The sequence below is a fragment of the Cherax quadricarinatus genome, chromosome 50 (assembly GCF_038502225.1).
Source record: "Cherax quadricarinatus isolate ZL_2023a chromosome 50, ASM3850222v1, whole genome shotgun sequence".
NCBI classification, from domain to species: domain Eukaryota; kingdom Metazoa; phylum Arthropoda; class Malacostraca; order Decapoda; family Parastacidae; genus Cherax; species Cherax quadricarinatus.
Window position 1 is genome coordinate 13,567,437 of NC_091341.1, and position 24,128 is coordinate 13,591,564.

General features: G+C 41.2%; 1 protein-coding gene across 1 annotated transcript in view; it reads right to left on the bottom strand.

Annotated features, from left to right (window-relative positions):
* The window catches only part of LOC128695252 (dual specificity calcium/calmodulin-dependent 3',5'-cyclic nucleotide phosphodiesterase 1A), a 316,026-nt gene that overhangs the window by 205,801 nt on the left and 86,097 nt on the right, over positions 1-24,128 (bottom strand). Inside the window, exon 2 of the mRNA XM_070095419.1 lies at positions 19,670-20,642. Coding sequence (XP_069951520.1) covers positions 19,670-19,823 — 154 coding nt within the window. The 5' untranslated portion in view covers positions 19,824-20,642. The remainder of the gene's footprint in view (positions 1-19,669; positions 20,643-24,128) is intronic.

Consider the following 24,128-nt stretch of genomic DNA (forward strand, 5'->3'; position numbering starts at 1 on the left):
GGTGTAATTCTGACACCTGTGTACTCCGTGGCAGGTGGTGTAATTCGTGGTTGTGTCAGGTGTTTTATGTGACTTATATACTACAAGGGCAGTAATTAGCCTGCCCAAAGAGGTGTACAGGGCAGTAATTATCCTATTCAAAACAGGTGTGCAAGGTATTAACCTGTTCAGACATGTGTACAGGGAGGTAATTAACCTACCCAAACAGGTGTCATCGTCACCTCATTACCCCAACTCACCTTTAAAGACAGAAAAAAAAGCTAATTTAATGATGTGAGTGTATATGGCATTTCTCTTATGCTTAGCATAAAGTGAGAGACTGGGGGGGAGGGAAGAGACTGTGGGGGAGAGGCCGTGGGAGATGAGAAATTAAACTAGAGAGATATTTCATCTCTGTCGAATATCTGCACTTGAAACCCAGCCCGATGTCAGTGGTTTGGTTACAGGAGTTAGTTGCCCTTCCCTTCCTCGGTTCAATTAACATTTTGCAGATCTGATCACTGGAAAGAACTGTGTTGAAAAGCCTTTGGCCTTCCATGCTTGCTGTGTTATATTAATGTTGGTAGACTTACCGACAATAAGTTAGGTAAAAGGACACAAGTGCAACTAATGCAACGTTTTATTATAGGAACGTTTCGCTCTCCAGGCGTTCTGTCAAGCCGTTGCAGCTTAATATGTTGAATTATTCCTTAGCGTATTTGTTGCACCTCTTCTTACTAGAGGCATTTTGCACTGCCTACCACGCCTCCTGCTTGCAAGCAGTCATTATAGTATGTTGATCTGAAACTAGTCCCTCCAGCCTCTTCCATGTGTAAATTATAGTATTTTTCTCGCCTACATTCCAGGGAGTACAATTTGAAGATTTTATTCAGAGGTTCCCAGTCATTTAGTTTAGCTAAATATATACCAGAATTTGAATATCCGTGTACATTCTCCAGGTCTACGTTTTTAACAATATTGAAATAGAGCCGAAAGTGTACAGCAGTATACAAACTTTAGAGTATACAAGTTCTTCAAAGATTTTAATCAATGACTTGGCGTCTCCTGCCGTGAAAGCTCCAGTTATCCAGTCTGCAATTTTCCTCGCAGTTGTAATGGCAACACTATTGTGTTCTTTGTATGTTAGCCTCGGGGTATCAATATCGGGAGATCTGTCTCCACTTCTCCTCTAGTGCGGTGGTTGGTAAGACACGTGCAACAGTTAGGTATCTTTATTCCGAAATGTTTCGCCTACACAGTAGGCTTCTTCAGTCGAGTACAGAGTAGGTGACAGAGGCAGTAGAGATGTAAAGACGATGTAATCAGTCCATCACTACGTCTTCAAGGGTGATGGACTAATTTCCATCGTCTTCTGAACTCGACTGAAGAAGCCTACTGTGTAGGCGAAACGTTTCGGAATAAAGATACCAAACCGATGTACATGTCTTATCAACTTGTCGGTATTGTATACCATTATTATATACACATTACAGTGGCTGGTCGACGTTTTGTGCTTCAATCTAGTTTTTCTTAACATTTTCATAACGGAGAAGTAGAAATATATCTAAGAGAGATATTGTGAATTAGTTTGCCAGCTCGTTAAGGGGGTCGTTATGTACGTCTTAGATGCTTAAAATGTGACGTTGACGCAGTGTTATAGGTTGAGTAGCAAAGTACTTGGATAGAGATAGATAGCAGAGGACCTGGGAGAAGATCTCCTTCAATAAAGATGAAGGACTGTCAGCTACGATTCAAGGATGGAAAAGCAGATGGCTCTCTTTCCACCCTCCACTCCTTCCGGTTACTGATGTGGGTAGAATAATATACCATACCATATTGGGAAAATGGCATGGAGTTTACATTAGAAAAGGAACTGAATGTGTGTGTGTGTGTGTGTGAGAGAGAGAGAGAGAGAGAGAGAGAGAGAGAGAGAGGGAGAGAGAGAATTTTCTTTAAGACCAACAGCACCTTCAAACACTGCCCTCCTACCAATTTCACACCACACCCAGCGACAATCAATTACTATGGGTGGTGCCCTCAGGCTGATCACGCCAGAGGAGAGAAACAAACAGATGGAAGGGAGGATAAAGATGAAACATGGAAGGGAGAGGAAAAAAAGAACAGGAATAAGAGACGGAAGAGAGAATAAGAGATGGTAGAGAGAGAGAGAGAGAGAGAGTGGATATAACATCCAGACATGGATAAGAAGATTGAATGACCTTTGGATGTGTGTTGGATAATGAATCTTCTCATTGAACACCTTGAACAGGGTAAACATAGTGAACACGTTATATACGTAGAAAACACGGTGAACACATTGCAGAAGCAGTGAACACAAGAACAACAGCGTCGATCCTCACTGCAAAAAAGAACACTGGGCATTTTTGTTAATAATGGGAGACCGGAGACGCACTCTGAATTTTAATTATTCGTGACGACCCTTTTTTTGATGGCGACGAGGTGAGTTATCAGGGCAGCCCTTGGGACCACCATCTTGTCTCAGGGCAGCCCTTGGGACCACCATCTTGTCTCAGGGCAGCCCTTGGGACCACCATCTTGTCTCAAGACTACCTTGGGACCACCATCTTGTCTCAAGACTACCTTGGGACCACCATCTTGTCTCAAGACTACCTTGGGACCACCATCTTGTCTCAAGACTACCTTGGGACCACCATCTTGTCTCAAGACTACCTTGGGACCACCATCTTGTCTCAAGACTACCTTGGGACCACCATCTTGTCTCAAGACTACCTTGGGACCACCATCTTGTCTCAAGACTACCTTATGACCACCATCTTGTCTCCGGGCAGTCCTTGACCATCGTCTTGTCTCAGGGCAACCCGTGAGACCACCATCCTGCCTCAGGACAGCCCTTTGGACCACCATCTTGTCTCAGGGCAGCCCTTGGGACCACCATCTTGCCTGAAGACTACCATGGGACCACCATCTTGTCTCAGAACTGCCTTGGAATCACCGTCTAAAGCGAAGAAAATCCGTTTTTCTAACAAAATTGTCAGTGGCTGATAAAGAGGAGAGAGGAAGGGAGGGAGAAAGGAAATAGAGAACGAGAAAGGGAGAAAATGAGAAAGGGGGCAAAGGAAGAAGGAAATGGGGTGGGAGGCTGGAGACAGGGAAGGAAAAGGGGGAGGGGAATAAAATGAGAGGAATGAAGGTGATAGGGAGAGGGGAAAAGAAAAAAAGAAGGGAGGGAAAAGAGATAGTATTGTGGTGGGGGTATTTTAGATGGTGTAGTGTGATGATGGTGTGGTCCCTACTCCTGCCTCGACCTCCAGCCTTAATTTGTTCCACATCTGCTCCGCTTCACCCAATCCTCTCTCATCCACTATAACCCCTCCCCCACACACATCGTTATCTACTCTCCATCCCCTTGCTTTCAATCCCCATTCTCCACCAGATCTCCACTAACCCTCTCGGGGAGGGGGGGAGGCTGCCATCCCATTCTCCAAATCCTTCAGCATATTATCTCCGAGAGAGAGAAAATAAAAGGAAACGCGATGTGTTTTTTTAAGCATCAACAACGTGCCGGTTAAAAGCAGAAAACTGGAGAACAAGAGCTGTCTGTTAAGTAGTTTGGAAAACAGTATATGCAAGACTGTTAAACATTCTTCTGCAGGATACGTGAGAGGACGAACGATGTAGATTGACGTCAAGGGCCAGATAAACGAGAGGGTGTGTGGGATAGTCGCACATGACCGGATAAGTGAGAGGGATGATGTGCGTGGAACAGTAATGCAGGAGGGCACTAACGAAAGGTATGTGCAGCGGTCTTTCATGGCCTGCTAAAGGAGAGGCTATGTTTGGCACAGTCGTACAAGGCCAAATAAATGATGTGTGTAATCACACACACACACACACATATCATATATATATATATATATATATATATATATATATATATATATATATATATATATATATATATATATATATATATATATATATATATATATATATATATATATATATATATATATATTATATATATATATATATATATATATATATATATATATATATATATATATTATATATATATATATATATATATATATTATATATATATATATATATATATATATATATATATATATATATATATAATTCGCAAGTGCAGGCGAAATATACACAAACACTGATCTCTGGCTGAAGGAGACTCGAACCTACGAACCTTGGAACAAGGTACGCAGTGCTTTGGACCAGCGTGGCTAGATTGGTAAAGCACTGCGTACCTTGTTCCAAGGTTCGTAGGTTCGAGTCTCCTTCAGCCAGAGATCAGTGTTATATATATATATATATATATATATATATATATATATATATATATATATATATATATATATATATAATGTGTGTGTGTGTGTGTGTTGTGCCGAATAGGTAAAACTTGCGATTTTGGCTTAAATAGCAACGCTTTTCTTGACGAATAAGGCAAGCGAAAATTTGTGTACACAATAATTTCGCAAAAATCATTCTGAACCTAACGAAAAATATATATTTGTGTTTGTTTATTATTAAACTATTGTAAACTTCTCTAAAATATATTTAGGTGGATTAGGCTAAATTAAATGGCGCATGTTATAATAGGGTTAGGCAAGTTTTCTAATGTTCTTTTGGTACAAAATTATTAATTTTTACATTAAAATAAATGAAAAAAAATATTGAACGTATAAGAGAATTTTTTTTAGATAGCAAGAACTTATTTAAAATTAAGTCCTATTTGACCAATTTTATCCATTCGGCACGACATTATACATATGTCGCGTGTATATTGGAACAGTCGTACTTGGCCAGATATATAAAAGCGTATGCGGGCACAGTCGTCCAGGGCCCGTTAAATGAGAAGACGTGGGACGCAGACAAAAGTGTTTTGAGGGAGATATATTAAATTTCACTCTGGAAAAGACTCTGCAGTGAAATATACTGGTGAAGTCTGTGTGCAGTGCGAGTGATGGGAGAGGCGCAAACACTTATCACTAAAGTGTATGAGTTGATTGATTTAGTTAGTCTTGCTCGGCAAGGACGAAGTAGACATTGTTAAATATTTATATACGCTAACCTTGCAAAAAAACTTTCTTACTTTTTTAAAAGCTGGTTATTCTTACTTAGAGAAAAGCTGGGAATGTGCAGGTCACCGGAGGCTAGTGAGGCACTAACCTCCGGAAACAAGGTCCAGAGACAGCTGAAAAAAGGTCTGGAAGGAGGTCCACAGGCGGCTGTAGGAGACCTGAATGAAAGATTTTCACAAGTTGCTGAGCAAAGTCGGCAAGAAGGACCTCCTTAGGTTGCTAAAGGTAGCCTTGAAGGAGGTACTTTCAAGGCTTCTTCATGAAGCCTTGGAGGAGGAAGTCCACAAGATGTTGAAGGATGAAATTCAGAAGTTCACTGGCTGTTGTCTGGTGATGGCAGCACTAAAACCATAAAAATCCTTTGAAATGCTGACGAGACTCTAAAATACCGAAATACACGACCAACACAACCAAAGTCAACATGGATTTAGAGCGAGAAGCTCATGCCTATCACAACTGTTAGATCATTAGGACAAAATCACGTAGTCTATGGAAGAAAACTAGTCACTAGCATACACTGGTAAATTAAGTGACAAAGTATCGAATGTATGTTGGGTTTCTGTATTGCAAGTGTGTGTGTGTGTGTGTGTGTGTGTGTGTGTGTGTGTGTGTGTGTGTGTGTGTGTGTGTGTGTGTGTGTGTGTGTGCGCGCGCGCGCTTTCACCTATATGTACTCACATGTGGTTGCAGGAGTCGATTTCAGGCTCCTGGCCCCGCCTCTTCGCTGGTTGCTACTGGTTCCACTCTCTCCCTGCTCCATGAGCCTTTTCGTACCTCTTCTTAAAGCTATGTATGGTTACTGCTTCTACACGCTCTAAATTGTTCCACTTTCTGACAACTCTAAGGCTGAAGAAATACTTCCCAACATCCCTATGACTCATCTGAATTTTCAACTTCTAGTTAGTTGTGTCCTCATGTTCCTCTTGTGTACCATTTCTTTTTAGTCTCCTGGCCTCTCTTACACTATGTTGGCAAGCTTTACTAGCTACTTGTCTCTTGAGCCTTACCATACCCACTCTTAAAACTGTGTGTAAAATTTACCTTCACGTCCACATCCAGTTTACTCAGCTTCCCCACTGCCCTGTGCGTGATGGTGTTGATGCCGGAGGCCAGATCGTGAGGTTGCTGAGTTGAAGCGTTCAACTAGGGGTGTGGTGCTGCCAGGGTCATTCACATAAAGGTTAGGCTAAGGGATGCCACAACTTAGGGGTGTGTTGCCAGCAAGGCTACTGACATAATGGTTAAGCTCGGGAGTGTCAGGGCCAGACTCGTCCAGGTGTCAGGGCCAGACTCGTCCGGGTGTCAGGGCCATACTCGTCCGGGTGTCAGGGCCATACTCGTCCAGGTGTCAGGGCCAGACCACTCTAGGTGTCAGGGCCAGACCACTCCAGGTGTCAGGGCCAGACCCATCCAGGTGTCAGGGCCAGACCCATCCAGGTGTCAGGGCCAGACCACTCCGGGTGTCAGGGCCAGACCACTCCGGGTGTCAGGGCCAGACTACTCCGGGTGTCAGGGCCAGACCACTCCAGGTGTCAGGGCCAGACTCGTCCAGGTGTCAGGGCCAGACCACTCCGGTTATCAGAGCCAGACCACTCCGGTTGTCAGGGCCAGACTACTCCGGGTGTCAGGGCCAGACCACTCCAGGTGTCAGGGCCAGACTAGGTGTCAGGGCCAGACCACTTCAGGTGTCAGGGCCAGACCACTCCAGGTGTCAGGGCCAGACCACTTCAGGTGTCTTTATTCTTCATGTAGTCAGTTTTCACTTTTAACCTCCATTAGGTAACACCTATGTAAAATTTCACCATCCATCCATCCATCCATCACTTCATTCTCTCAACTTTACTAAATCTACTTCGTAGAACTCTTTAAGGTTATTTACATTTCCTCATCTACATCCTCGGCATGAAATGTTTATATAAACTACAATTATCATTGGAGCAAGTACTCGGCCTTGTGGGCCCCAATGAGAACCAATTTAACCTCGTCTGTTTTTGTTTTCAAACTAAATATGTAATCCATTGTAATAGCCTACATTTTATTCATCCAATATTTTCTTGCTTCCAGATATAAAATGGTTATAACTATAATTATAATTTTTAAAGAGGGTGGACCGGTAAGACAACGGAAGGCCTCGGTCAGATCACCAAAAGCTCCAACGGCGGGTCATCATCTAAAACCCGCGTCAGGAAGCAGTTGTCCTGCGTCCTGACGAGGCTTACCCAACCTAACCTGCTTCCAGATCAGCTTTTCAATGCCGATTCTGTTGATGCATATTTTTTTTTTCGAAGTCTAGTAATGAAAAATAGGTATTTGTTTTGTACGTGTAATTTCCGTAACGTAATCATTGTATCTAAATAGATTTGTTTTACAGGATTATGCTGATCTGCAACAAAATTGTTTGACAGTTACCAGGTTTGTTTTCTAGGTGTTTTAATTCATCTCTGGTGATGGTTTTCAGTGTTTTATAATAATTCCCAGTGAAGCAGAGTAATTATCTAAATGGTCTTCCGCAAGAGTTTTGTTTAAATAATATTTTTATTTATTACAAGTACATGTACAAGGTATACAGGTCTAACTAACATCAGTGACATACTACTGTATAGAAAGCCGCTTGTTATGCTGAGCATTTCGGGCAAATTAGGTCAGTTTTGTCCCAGGATGCGACCCACAAAAGTCGACTAAATATTAACACATTGACAACGTTTCGCTGTGTTAGAGCTTCAGCAAGTGCTGACTTGGTAAAGTTCTGGATCTTGATTAATACAACGACGAAACAATGGAATTATGAAACACTGCAACCATAGTCTTGCACCCAGAGTGAAACACTGTTCCAATAGAAGCCTATTCTGCAACCCGTCTCTTGTTTTTTTTTTCGGCATAGCGCCATTTAGCTTCATAATAAAAATGTTTACCGTTTTTCATTTGTCTGAGAGTTTACCAAGTTGTAATAAAGTCCCAGAACGACAGAGTTTATTCCTCCTGAATAATTCTTTAAAACAGTGCGTTAACTTATTTGGTTCCATTACTTTGATTTTATCAATATTCATCAATAGGCTTTTACTTCTGTTTTTTTTTTAACGAACTCCATCTTTTTTTTGACTGTGGGGAGTTTGTCTACTTCATGAAAAGTATTTTTGATTCCTTCATGCACTCCGAGACTTCAAAATTTTATCGCACATTTCCTTCTCTTATACGTTTATGTCATAAACTTGTACTCGATTTAACTTGTTCATTGGCTTGAGTAGAAGATTATATATTCCTTCTTGGTTTGTTTGAATCTATGGCCAGGTTTTGGGATGTTTTTTCTACTGATCATTACTTTTTTCCGAGTTTTCCAGCACCAGACGCGGTAACTATGTATTGATACCATTTTTAAATTGACAAAATAACATTTTCATTTTATATATGTTGTAGATCCCTCTTGTAATCCGCCCCTTTTAATAAATCTGAAATATTATTTAAGATCAGTATACTTTTTTTTTCTAAACTTCGATTTTTTGATAATTGTTTTAAGAACATAAAAATTAACGAACATTGCGGCAGGCTTAGTGGCCCATGCTAGGCAAGTCCAAGTCGCTTACTGGCTCAAGACCTAGACACCATCGAGTACAAGAAAAAAGCGTTTGACCCTCTCAACAACATAAACACCACGTCACTGAAGAGCAATTGAATGGGCACACCAGGATTTTCCTTCAAGAGACACGTCCCATTCTTCGTGGATCAGTACAAGATAAAAAAAAACTGTACTTTCAGGGCAACATAAACACACTCGACTCCTCGAGCTTCCCAAAACAGGTATTCCCAGGTTATGCTCCCACTCAGACTTGCTAGCCACAATGCAATGCGACTGTCCAGCCTCTTCCTGGGCACCATTACTCCTACCCACCTCAGGCACTCAGCTTACTCGAGCTGTATCTCCCACATCAACATGAGGATCAAACAGAGTGCAATATCCTCGCTGAGAAAAAGTTCCCGATTAATGCAGTCGCTAAAGATCTAAGAGTCTACTACATGACCCGGTGGGCAGAGCAGAAAAACTTACATGGAAAAGACTGGGATGGACTTGTCCACTAGAATTTATAAACACAGATACGCCTTCAGCAGGAACGATGCCAGTAGCGCGCGAGCAATACACAAACAGTGAAGAACATGAGTATTCGAAAGATACTAAACTGATTACCAGGAAAAGGGATTCGAGGCGACGCTGGTTCCTCGAATCGTCACATCCAACACCATCGTTCAAAAGGCTGGCAGCTTTAACATTTCCGCTACCTTAGCCCAGTTAAAACATGAGTCCCAGACACTACCACATGACATAGCCATAAGGTAAACCCTTCTCCACTTAGGGAATCATTGACGTACTATTACTGCAACTATCAGCTCGAATACTACTACACTACTACTACTGTACTATTCCTGCTTCTCGTTTCTCCTTTCCTACCCCTATGTATGACCGGTTTCCTGTCATACTGATGGGTATGAACTGATCAAAGACCCAGGCAGGGGTGGATCTTCTTTGAAACTAATGAAGCTTAAGCTTCAGGGGCCCTATTCCCGGAGGGGCCCTAGAAGTGACTTGTTCACATTGTTTTAAAAATTTGTCTCTACTGGATGAGGTTTTTATTTTAATGTTTATATAATGTAATTGAATAGAAAATAAAAATTTAAAGATTATTAGAGCATCAAGTAGGTTAGCCGTTGCTGGTTGTGCAAGGGCCCCTCATAACAGCTTCAGAGCCCCAAAATGTAGGTCCGCCAATGGTTCCAGGACCTAAATATTTTCCACACAAGTGTTCTTAATGTATATATCTCATAAGTTATCAACATTTACTGCCTTCTTGGTGTCGTACCAAGCGACATATCGTTTGAAATATGATTGCTCTAGTTGGTACTGAGCATTTGTTTATATTGTGGTAAAAACGAAATTTGGTATTGCAGGTGTGAACTGCCTCACTAAACCTGCCACTTTAGTGGTCACTGTATATAAAAAAGTTGCCACTTTGTGCAGTGCAGTTGGCCTTTTGTTTTAAATTTCATCAGATTGGTCTTTCAATAAATTTATTTTTAATTCGTGTTTCTAATTATACTGAGTTTTTAAAGTTCTGATTTTTTATTTTTATACTTGGTAATTTTCTCTCGACTGTTTATACATCTTTTTTTAGATTGTACAAATTTTAATAAACATTAGGATTCTGGATATAAATTTCAATAGTTTCCATTAATCATTTTACCATAACTCATGAGTCCCCCCTCCCCAATTTGTAGCCTTTTTCTTCTATGCACTAAATTTCTTTTCAAAGTCATCTTAAGCATTTCGAAATTCGTGTCAATACATTTTTTTCTTAGCAGATGTTCCATTAGTACGATAATATTTGCTTCTTTCCTGAGATTACTCCATCTGTGTCTGCTTACAAATTTTCACAAATTTGATTGTCTCTCGCTTCCCAGATGCTCTCAGCTGATTTCAGTCAAAAATATTGCTAATTGAGCTGACACCTTGAAATATGAAGCCCCAAAAAAGATTCTTCAGGATTTACGCTATTGCTTCACTTTTTCTTAATGAAAAGTGAGAATATAAAAACTAAGTTTTGCGTTCTGAGTTGGTGGCCGAGTCTGTCTCTGTTTGTCTCTGTCTCTCTCTCTCTCTCTCTCTCTCTCTCTCTCTCTCTCTCTCTCTCTCTCTCTCTCTCTCTCTCTCTCTCTCTCTCTCTCACACACACACACACACACACACACACATATATATATTTAATGTCGTGCCGAATAGGTAAAACTTGCTATTTTGGCTTAAATAGCAACGCTCTTCTTGCCGAATAGGGTAAGCGAAAATTTGTGTATGGCGTTTCGCAAAAATCATTCTGAAGCTGACGAAAAATATATATTTCATTGTGTTTATTATTAAATTATTGAAAACTTATCTAAAATATATTTTGTTGGATTAGGCTAAATTAAATTGCGCTTGTTGTAAGGTTAGGTAAATTTTCTAAGGTTCTTTTGGTACAAAATTATTAATTTTTGCATTAACATAAATGAAAAAAAATATCTTTAGACGTATAAGAGAAAATTTTAGAAAGGATTTAATTTTAAAAGAGTTCTTGCTAATTGACCAATTTTACCTATTTGGCACGACATATATATAAACACATACAATTAGGCGAATACACACACACACACACACACACACACACACACACACACACACACACACACACACACACACACGAGAGCTAGGACTCGACCCCTGCAACCTCAACTAGTTGAGTACAGATCATAGTCATCAAGATTCGAAGTCAAGTTAGGGAGGCCACACATGCCTTAGAAACTGGGCAGCCTTGTTTATAAGTCATGTTTGCTCCCCAGCCGGGCACAGCAGTGGGCCTCAAGCAAGGTTTCAAGCTTTTCCCATCTGTGGCCGAGTGGTCTAGAGCGTCACTTAGTGGACCTAGCCAGTCTTTCTGACGTGACTTCGAAGCCTGCTGACTGCGATCCTTCTCTGTATGTATGTGTGTGTGTAATATATAATAAATCACCTCAACCGTTTCCCACCAAGGTAGTGTGACTCGACAGACAAAAAAAAGAAATACATGTACTGTCACTCATTCAGTCACTGTTTTGAGAGAAGGGTGCCGACATTACTGTTCAAATGACCCTTCACACTGAAGCCTCGTCACACTGAAGTCTTCTCATACTTCAGAGTGCAAGCACTGTACTTACCACCTTATTTTCTCTTGCGCACTCGAAGCAGGAAATATTACTTTTAAGGGGGATGATAAAATCCTCGTCAGGGTGTCGTGAACTGGCACACACAGGCAGGTTAGGTAGCCTCTCGGGATGTGCTGAGGATTTTTGTGCTTCAAGCAAGAGGGAACTCGGAAAAAATCTTGATAAATAGGCAAAGGAGGATGTCAGTCATCAATTACGGGAATGGCTGGTGTGTAAAGGGATCCACTGAACCTTGCTTTTGCTAAAAGATTGTGTGTGTGTGTGTGTGTGTGTGTGTGTGTGTGTGTGTGTGTGTGTGTGAGTGAGTGAGTGAGAGTGAATTTTCAATTCCTTTAAGTCTTTACAGTTCAACTCTAGAAATTGCTTGCTTGAAAACCCCAGAATTTTCTCTAGTTTCTGTGTCTGATTGGGAGTAGGCTCTCCACTAGTGCCGCACACTCGAGGATTAGCCTCACGTACGTAGGTTTACGTTCCAACCAATTTGCTTGCACCTTATCTTTCCACAATCACTACCTTTATAAATTTGAACTTATTGGGATTGATATCAAACAGCCACTTCTTAAATCATTACAACAGTGTGGCTAAATCTTGAAACATTTTTTTCAACATCTTCCGCTTAGATTTTATCTGTTTTTCATTGCCATTAAAGAACAACTTGTAACAAATGGATTTCCATTGGTAAATCTTTTTACAAGTATCATAAAATAAGTTACCTTCGTGAATGGCCGCCTCACTGAAACAAATGCAATTTTCTGAGCAACCAGAGAAACCCATATCAGAAATGGCATGGACGGGGATCTGCGGATCTCAAAATGAAATGGATACAGATGAGATCGAGAGAATGTTTCTCATTCACTAGTAAGACTGTTTTCTGAAACTAGATCTTACACAGAAATGATAAGAATATCGATACATGGCGAGGTAAATGTTCGAGCAATTAAGAGATTAATAGTCCTCGAAATATTTCTCCTGTACACAAAAAATCACTAAGAGGAAACGGAATTTGAAAAGCCTCTACCAAATTTAAATCTAAATAGGAGGTCCCGTAGCTCGGTTGGTAACGCGCAAACTGAGGTTTGTGGTTCGATCCCGGGTGCGGGTGGAAATATTGAGCATGTTTTCTTGAGACAGTGGTTGTCCCTGTTCACCTAGTAGTAAGTAGGTCCCTGGGTGTTAGCTGGGTGTGGGTCGCATCCTGGGGACAAAAGTTGCCTGAAATGCTCTGTATAACCAGAAGCTTTCTATGTAGTAAGTCATTGATGTCAGCTATAGTCTATAGAAGTTGTATCATGTATTTGTAGAAATTAAAATTATTATTATTATTATTATTATTATTATAACTAACGCTTAATGAAAGTCATAATATCGTGGCTGGAAGAATTCACCAATACCAGCACTTAGGAGAGGAACCTATGACGACGTTTCTGTCCAGACGGGTCGAAACGTCGTCAAACGGCTTTCCCCCTCCGAAGTGCCGGTTTTGGAGTAATCAGCACACTCCAGGGGTTGTACTTGGATACTGTTAGAAAATAATAAGCTCTTAATTCCAGGAATCGGAGCTAATTTCCACTTCCTGGCTCAGGCCTGATTACTTAGGTTAGGTAAAGTTTGCCAGGAAACAGGTCGTGTTTCCTGATGCTAGTCTGTCATACGGCGACCCCACCCCGCAGCTGGGGCTTTTGGTCATCTGACAGAGGCCTTCCGCTGGCTTACCCCTCCACTTCTTCAGAAACTATGGTTAGACCACTAACAGTCCGACGATGAACTGAACACATGTGCATCATCTGAGGTTGCACATGTCTGTATTATAGATACCTATGATACAGAAATGTATTATAGGTACCTATAATATAAGGTATCTGTAACACCTATGATTTAGGTATCTATAGTACCTATGATTTAGGTATCTATAGTACCTATGATTTAGGTATCTATAGTACCTATGATTTAGGTATCTATAGTACCTATGATTTAGGTATCTATAGTACCTATGATTTAGGTATCTATAATACCTATAATTTAGGTATCTATAATACCTATAATTTAGGTATTTATAATACCTATAATTTAGGTATTTATAATACCTATAATTTAGGTATCTATAATACCTATAATTTAGGTATCTATAATATCTATAATTTAGGTGCTGTATAGCCCTTGTGGCTTAGCGCTTCTTTTTGATTATAATAATAATATAATTTAGGTATCTATAACACATAGGTATCCGCCCCAGACACGGAATGGCGCATGTGGGTTTAGCGCTCCATGACTATAACCGATAGGTCGTATAAGGCTATACCTAAATGCTGGTGATAGGCTGCGGTATTTACAGTGTATATCCTTCTCCTTGTATAGCCTTGTATAGCAGCATACAATATCCTCGTATTATGCTATTTACATTATACAACTTGATATAACTTGCAGCATAAGTCATGCGTCATGAAACATGCAATATGCAACACGCGTCACTCGATACTTATCATGCAACATACATGAAAACCTCACTTAAGTACAAAGATGTATAACAGAAACACGAGTAAGAGATCTGTATTTTTTTCTGTCTCGGTCAGGGACGTTATACCTCGGTCAGACGTTATACCTCGGTCAGACGTTATACCTCGGTCAGACGTTATACCTCGGTCAGACGTTATACCTCCTGGAGGTTACCTGGAGGTTATTCCGGGGATCAACGCCCCCGCGGCCCGGTCCATGACCAGGACTCCCGATGGATCAGGGCCTGATCAACTAGGCTGTTACTGCTGGCCGCACGCAGTCCAACGTACGAGCCACAGCCCGGCTGATCCGGCTGTCCAGCTCTCTCTTGAAGGCAGCCAGGGGTTTATTGGCAATTCCCCTAATGCTTGATGAGAGGCTGTTGAACAGTTTTGGGCCCCGGACACTTATGGTGTTTTCTCTTAGTGTACCAATGGCGCCCCTACTTTTTATTGGGGGCATTTTGCATCGCCTGCCCAGTCTTTTACTTTCGTAGGGAGTGATTTCTGTGTGCAGATTTGGGACCATTCCTTCCAAGATTTTCCAAGTGTAGATTATGATATATCTCTCCCTCCTGCGTTCCAACGAGTACAAGTCAAGTGCTTCCAAGCGTTCCCAGTAGTTAAGGTGCTTGACAGAACTTATACGTGCAGTAAAGGATCTCTGTATACTCTCTAGATCTGCGATTTCACCTGCTTTGAATGGAGATGTTAATGTACAGCAGTATTCCAGCCTAGAGAGAACAAGTGATTTGAAAAGGATCATCATGGGCTTGGCATCTCTCGTTTTGAAAGTTCTCATTATCCATCCTATCATTTTCTTTGCACGTGCGATCGTGGCACTGTTGTGATCCTTGAAAGTGAGATCCTCAGACATTACTACTCCCAGGTCCCTTACATTATTTTTCCGCTCTTGTATGGCCGGAGTCAGTAGTATACTCTGTTCTAGTTATTATCTCCTCCAGTTTTCCATAACGGAGTAGTTGGAATTTGTCCTCATTGAACATCATATTGTTTACCGTTGCCCACTGGAAAACTTTGTTTATATCTTCTTGGAGGTTAACCGCGTCCTCAGCAGATGACAGCCTCATGCAGATCCTAGTATCATCCGCAAAGGATGATACGGTGCTGTGGTGTATATCTCTGTTTATGTCTGATATGAGGATAAGGAATAAGATGGGGGCGAGTACTGTGCCTTGTGTAACAGAGCTCTTCACTATGGCAGCCTCCGATTTAACTCTGTTGACCACTACTCTTTGTGTTCGATTTGTTAGGAAGTTGAAGATCCATCTCCCCACTTTCCCAGTTATTCCTTTAGCACGTATTTTATGGGCTATTACGCCATGATCGCATTTGTCAAATGCTTTTGCAAAGTCTGTGTATATTACATCTGCATTCTGATTTTGATTTTCTTCCAGTGCATCCAAGGCCATGTCATAGTGATCCAGTAGTTGTGAGAGGCAGGAGCGACCTGCCCTGAACCCATGTTGCCCTGGATTGTACAGATTTTGGGAATCCAGGTGATTTGCAATCCTGCTTCTTAGCACTCTTTCAAAGATTTTTATGATGTGGGACGTTAGAGGTATTGGTCTATAGTTCTTAGCTAATGCTTTGCTGCCACCTTTATGGAGTGGGGCTATATCCGTTGTTTTAAGTGACTGCGGAATTTCACCCATGTCCAAGCTCCTCCTCCATAGTGTACTTAGGGCACGCGAGAGGGGTTTCTTGCAGTTCTTAATGAAAACAGAGTTCCACGAGTCTGGGCCCGGGGCTGAGTGCATAGGCATGTTGTCAGTGGCTTTTTCGAAATCTATCGGAGTTAGGGTAATGTCGGAAATCTGGCATACATTTATGGAGTTTTGAGGCTCATTCATGAAGAAATCATTTGGGTCGTCGATCCTCAGACCGATTAGTGGTTCAGACGTTATACCTCGGTCAGACGTTATACCTCAGTCATGGACGTTTTGCTTCAGTCAGGGATGTTCTGCTTTAGTCAGGAACATTGTCATAGTCAGAGACGTTCTGCCTCAGTCAGGGACGTTCTGCCTCAGGGACGTTCTGCCTCAGGGACGTTCTGCCTCAGGGACGTTCTGCCTCAGGGACGTTCTGCTTCAGTCAGCGGGTTTATGAGGCTGAAATATTCAGATCTTTCTTACCAGTGTTTCAGTTTTGAGTGTAAGTGGTACCTCTCATTACATGGCTTGGTACTGTGACAGCAATTCAAGTGGACCAGTATAAAGTTGTCTTCTGTAACCTAAATATTACGTCCCGAGAGATATTGCAAGAGTCAAAATAAAGTGTTAGACGTTGCTTGGGAAGAGAAGAGACAGGTTGGAAAACAAGCTTTTATTGGGACAACTTAATCAACAACCTTAATTAACAACCTTAATCAAGGCTTGATGACTTGGTGAAACTCCATACTGTTACTATGTTGCTCATGATCATACTGTTACTGTTATGTTGCTTATGATCATACTGTTGCTGTTATGTTGCTTATGATCATACTGTTACTATTATGATGCTCATGATCATACTGTTACTATTATGATGCTCATGATCATACTGTTACTATTATGATGCTCATGATCATACTGTTACTATTATGATGCTCATGATCATACTGTTACTATTATGATGCTCATGATCATACTGTTACTATTATGATGCTCATGATCATACTGTTACTATTATGTTGCTCATGATCATACTGTTACTATTATGATGCTCATGATCATACTGTTACTATTATGTTGCTCATGATCATACTGTTACTATTATGATGCTCATGATCATACTGTTACTATTATGTTGCTCATGATCATACTGTTACTATTATGTTGCTCATGATCATACTGTTACTATTATGATGCTCATGATCATACTGTTACTATTATGTTGCTCATGATCATACTGTTACTATTATGTTGCTCATGATCATACTGTTACTATTATGATGCTCATGATCATACTGTTACTATTATGATGCTCATGATCATACTGTTACTATTATGATGCTCATGATCATACTGTTACTATTATGTTGCTCATGATCATACTGTTACTATTATGATGCTCATGATCATACTGTTACTATTATGTTGCTCATGATCATACTGTTACTATTATGATGCTCATGATCATACTGTTACTATTATGATGCTCATGATCATACTGTTACTATTATGATGCTCATGATCATACTGTTACTATTATGTTGCTCATGATCATACTGTTACTATTATGATGCTCATGATCATACTGTTACTATTATGTTGCTCATGATCATACTGTTACTATTATGATGCTCATGATCATACTGTTACTATTATGATGCTCATGATCATACTGTTACTATGTTGCTCATGATCATACTGTTACTATTATGATGCTCATGATCATAGTCAAATATGATGCTAGGCAGAGAGAAACGTTGTACTAGTGAAAGCAGGTATTTAAGAGTTTTTTTTTTTCACTATTGACATTCATACGCCATTTAGACACCTGGAAAACCGTCCTGTCTACTTTACCGTCTATCATTTGGACGAAAGAATTAACGTAGAAACATGATTTGTATATTATGTGTATCTGGCGAAGATAAAAATAAAAATATATGAAAGAAAATTTAAAAGAAAATAGGGAGGACCACAAAGGTCCCAATAAAGGAATAGAACTTACCTGGAGAATTTAAGACACAACAAAAAAAAAAAACGAAATTAATATAAAATCAGTTTAAGAAGTGAGAAAATCCCAAAATATTTGTCTGTATAATGAGAAATCCAAATTAAAAACTCTCACCCGTTCTGTTGGCTGACGGGAATCGTGTTAAGTATTGTAGCCTCGACTATGATTCTTCAGGATGTTCCTGAACTATGATTCTTCAGGATGTTCCTGAACTATGATTCTTCAGGATGTTCCTGAACTATATGACTCTTCTGGGTGTTCTCGTTATGTCTTCCCTTCGCTTGGTAATCGACAAGTCCGTGTTCATCCTGTCTAATTTCCCCAGCTAGTTGTGTATGTCGTGGTCATGTCTGTTCCTTCGTTCTTCCAGTGCTGTGAGGGGCGACGTTAGCTGTGTGTACCTGTCCATCTGTCTGTGTTTAATACTATTCTCTATGGACAGTTAATTTTCAAACACTGGCTATTTAAAAAAATCCTGTTTTAATATTACTATAAATCTCTCTGCATTGTTAAAGTTGATCATGCAGACTGTTGTGTCACAAAATACATTTCCTAGCCGAACTGGCCCAGCTATAGTCGCTGGAGTCGAGTCCTACTTGTAAAACTGTGTATAGAATCTTCTTCCTGTACTTCATCATTCAGAATGAAGAAGTATTTTCTTACGTATTTGTTTTGTACGCATCTTCAAGATCTGGATTACAGCGAGGAATGTTGCTGATGAAAAGTAAGTTTGCAATGAACGAACACACACACACACACACACACACACACACACACACACACACACACACACACACACACACACACACACACAAGAGGCCACAATTGGAAGTTGAAGACACAAATGAGTCAGAGAGATAGTAGGAAGTATTTCTTCAGTCATAGAGTTGTAAGGCAGTGGAATAGCCTAGAAAATGACGTAGTGGAGGCAGGAACCATACACAGTTTTAAGACGAGGTTTGATAAAGCTCATGGAGCGGGGAGAGAGAGGGCCCAGTAGCAACCGGTGAAGAGGCGGGGCCAGGAGCTAAGACTCGACCCCTGCAACCACAAATAGGCGAGTACAAATAGGTGAGCACACACACACACACACACAAAACACAGACACCAAAACAGCCAGACAAGCCGTTAGTTCATGAAAAATAAGAGAGATGGACATACAGAGAGACAAACGGAAAGAAACAAGAGACAATCATGAACACTATCAGAAGCCCCGTCACCCTCGTCCACCCCCGGCTACAAGATAAAAGAAATTATACATTGAACTAAAGTAGACATATCGAAGTCTAGCCTTCCCTGGAAAGACTGATACTTCACTCCAGGTCACCTCAGCTCAACTGCAAGAGTGTTGCAGCTCAGCTCCAGGTCACCTCAAGGTCATCGCCTTTGCAGTCTCGCTTACAGGTCCTGTGATATACTGAAAGACCTGTGATTCACCTATGCCACCTAAGACGTGTCTTGTAGTACCTAAAGATTCACCTATAACACCTTCAAGGAGGCTTGTAGTATCCAACACTTGTTTATAACACCTAAAAAGGTTTATAGGCTGTAAGACTCTCATTTAAGACCTGTAAAATGTCTAAATACTCACCTACAATACCTGAGAAGGTTCTTAATACTCTCCTACAATACCTGAGAAGGTTCTTAATACTCTCCTACAATATCTGAGAAGGTTCTTAATACTCACCTATAACACCTGAGACTCACCTATAACATAGTTGTAGCCATCGAGGTTGAGAAAGCACCTGGAGACAGGTGAGCCTCGGCTCCTCACGCGGTGACGATATCGACGCACAGAATCGCTGCTGCTTTTGTGTAGATTCTCCTTGCCGCCGCCCACCGTCGGTCGCGGCGTCGCCATAGCAACGCCCACTCTACCTGATCATCGTGTGGGTGGTGGGCGGCTCAGGCACCATGGTGAGGGGTTGGGTGCCTCAGGCCTGGCGTGGGACCGGCCCTCATGCTGCGAAGGATATTACGAGTGGTCCCAGACCTCTACCCTTGGCTACCCGCTTCAGGGCATGTCTGGAGACAAGGTTGTGTTGCACTGGAACAGGTTGAGGAGGTTTCGTACGCTAGAGGATAGACAGGTGCTGGTTAGGGGCTACAAGATAACCTGTACATTCACCCGGGGACTAGATGAAGAGATAGGTTAGATAGGAAGTGGTATTCTGGTATACCTCACCCAGCCTCATCCCCTTCACAGCATGACATACCCCTTCCTTAGTCTGAGAGCTACCAATGAACGCCTTAAAAACTGCCTAATCTCACTTTGACACGCTGATCTCACCCTGTGCAATCTCGCTCGCTGAACGCTAATCACAGTGAGACGCGACGGCACTCTCACTCCACTGGCACTTGTTTAAGACAGCATCATTATGGAAATAATTAGGAAACTATCACCACACTTCTTTAACTGAGAAAGCTGCCACTTAAATTGCGGTGGACGCCTTTTCAAATACGATAAACGCCACTTAAACTTCAGCTGAGGCCACTTTAGGTGTAGCCGATGTTCTTTGCCACAAATCACAGCACTCGAGACATCCTTTGACGTCACTGATATTGTTTATAAATACGTCTTTTTCCTTCAAAATAGAGATGTTTTCCACAGTTTCATATATCATAAAACTCTTCGTTTCATTCCTCACGATATACAAATTCTCAAAATTACTAGATTTACCTGGAATAAAATAATTCTTATTATTTGCCTTATAGAAAATAGCGGAATTATTTCTTGTAAAACGACAATGGTTTGTCTTACGAAAATTTGTAACCAGCCAAAAAAAAAAAAAAAATTGTGAAGAGCCGATGACGTAAAGAAAAAAAATGTATAATATTGAATAAAGAAACGAGGCTTTCAGTGTGACAACGTTTCGCTCTACATAGTGAAACGTTTTACAGCGTGTCTTCTTCAGGCTTTATATATATATATATATATATATATATATATATATATATATATATATATATATATATATATATATATATATATATATACATACACACAAAATAAAGATTGAAAAGACTTAAGAAAGAAAAATTTTGATTTTATTCGCAGTTTTGTTAAATCTTCAATTTAAAACACTAACATTTTTTTGGAGGTCAGAATACGAAAATCTAGAGGTGAAAATATAGACTCATGAAGAAAAATACTTTACATTACTCTGTCAACAAACAACAACAGCTACGCACAAACAAATAACAAAAGACGCACGCATAACATAAACAGCTGAAAATCACCGAATTACAAAGAAAAAGCCGAACAAATTCGTAATAACAAGGACAGATGGATAAATGAGCGGACACAAGAACAGACGGATACATGAGCAGACACAGGCACAGACGATATATAAGTGGACACAGGCACAGACGATATATAAGTGGACACAGGCACAGACGATATATAAGCGGACACAGGCACAGACGATATATAAGTGGACACAGGCACAGACGATATATAAGTGGACACAGGCACAGACGATATATAAGTGGACACAGGCACAGACGGATACACGAGCGGACACAGGCACAGACGATATATAAGCGGACACAGGCACAGACGATATATAAGTGGACACAGGCACAGACGGATACACGAGCGGACACAGGCACAGACGATATATAAGCGGACACAGGCACAGACGATATATAAGTGGACACAGGCACAGACGGATACACGAGCGGACACAGGCACAGACGGATACACGAGCGGACACAGGCACAGACGATATATAAGCGGACACAGGCACAGACGATATATAAGTGGACACAGGCACAGACGGATACACGAGCGGACACAGGCACAGACGATATATAAGCGGACACAGGCACAGACGGATACACGAGCGGACACAGGCACAGACGGATACACGAGCCGACACAGGCACAGACGATATATAAGCGGACACAGGCACAGACGATATATAAGTGGACACAGGCACAGACGGATACACGAGCGGACACAGGCACAGACGATATATAAGTGGACACAGGCACAGACGATATATAAGTGGACACAGGCACAGACGATATATAAGCGGACACAGGCACAGACGATATATAAGCGGACACAGGCACAGACGATATATAAGCGGACACAGGCACAGACGATATATAAGTGGACACAGGCACAGACGGATATATAAGCGGACACAGGCACAGACGGATATATAAGCGGACACAGGCACAGACGGATATATAAGCGGACACAGGCACAGACGGATATATAAGCGGACACAGGCACAGACGGATATATAAGCGGACACAGGCACAGACGGATATATAAGCGGACACAGGCACAGACGGATATATAAGCGGACACAGGCACAGACGGATAAACGAGCGGACACACGGACAATCAGCCTTGATGCTGGTGGGAAAAAAATCTTGTTCTGAGGCACTGATGCTATTCTTCCTTCGGATTAAAAACATGGTTACCCCATTTTCCCGGTCACACCCTTACGGGTTTAGCGCCGGTTATAGCACCAAGCAGATACAATAATGACGGCAAAAGAGGAAATGTAAACTCGCTCATAAAACGACATTAAACAATAGACCTAGATTTTTATTTATTTCGACAGCGATTTAAAAAACTGAGCTAAAGTTGTAAATTTAAAGAGAAAATGGAACCATAAGGATGATAGATTTTTTTTTACACGCACAAAATGGAGGAAAGATTATTGAAGATTCGGTAACCCCTTAACACAGTGCTGCTCCTGTAGACAATAACTCTCTCTCTCTCTCTCTCTCTCTCTCTCTCTCTCTCTCTCTCTCTCTCTCTCTCTCTCTTTTACACAGGGTTTGACAAGGTTATGTTAAGGATCCCTAGCTTTATTGACAAGCTATTTACAGGTTAAGGATTCCTAACTTTCTCTCTCTCTCTCTCTCTCTCTCTCTCTCTCTCTCTCTCTCTCTCTCTCTCTCTCTCTCTCTCTCTCTCTCTCACTCACGAAGAATTATCGCACTTTTCCTCACGTACAAAATCCTACGCACAACTCTGGACATCATGCACCAAGAACTTGTAAACGCCAGATTATCACAGAAAATTGAAGCTATTACATAATTTACATAGACAATCAAATATCTTGATAGTGAGTTTTGTTCACGATTGGTGAAGTGGTTTGTTCACGATGATCAAGCTGGTTGTTGTGAAGCTAGTGCCAATATGCACTCTAAGGCATATAACAGTTTTAAAATATCGGGAGGCTGTTGTAAAAAGAAATCTGTATTGGTCCCATGTCTGTGTGTGACTTTATTCTTTTTTTCTTTTCTCTCTTCTGTGTAAGTTTTGTTACCAGAAGATATCGGGAACACTGCTGGGACAAGTATCTTCACTAGGTGCCAGATCAATCAGGCTGTGATGGATATGTGGGGGCAGCGGGCCACCAACAGCAACAGACGAGCCTGGCCCATGGCCTTGCTCCGGGAGAAGAAAAACTCTGGGAATTCATCAAAGGTATACCACAGGTATGCATCTGAGACTGTGGCGATGTCCTACAAAAATTCCTTTCTCTTGTGTACGAGAAAGTCCTAAGAGATGGTAATTGCAGCTCGTGTGGAATTAGACCTTTGAAGCTCCAGTATTATCTATGCCAGTAAAGGGAGAACTTGACGGTATCTTCTCTGCCTTACGGAAAACTTGACGATATCTTCTCTGCCTTACGGAAAATTTTACGATATCTTCACTGCCTTACGGAGAACTTGACGATATCTTCTCTGCCTTACGGAAAACTTGACGGTATCTTCACTGCCTTACGGAGAACTTGACGATATCTTCTCTGCCTTACGGAAAATTTTACGATATCTTCACTGCCTTACGGAGAACTTGACGATATCTTCACTGCCTTACGGAGAACTTGACGATATCTTCTCTGCCTTACGGAAAATTTTACGATATCTTCACTGCCTTACGGAGAACTTGACGATATCTTCTCTGCCTTACGGAAAATTTTACGATATCTTCAGTACCTTAGGGAAATCTCGCATCTCATGCTCACAGATTTCAACATGTACAAAATCCACCTTTTGTGATGGCATGTAACAGGTGGTAACTTCAGCTAGTTTTCGCCTTCAGTATGCAACTATCATCTAATCTTGAAATTGTCATTGTTCAGACGGACCCGTTCAGGGCTGGAGAAATGTTTGACTTAGAACAAATACAGCGATC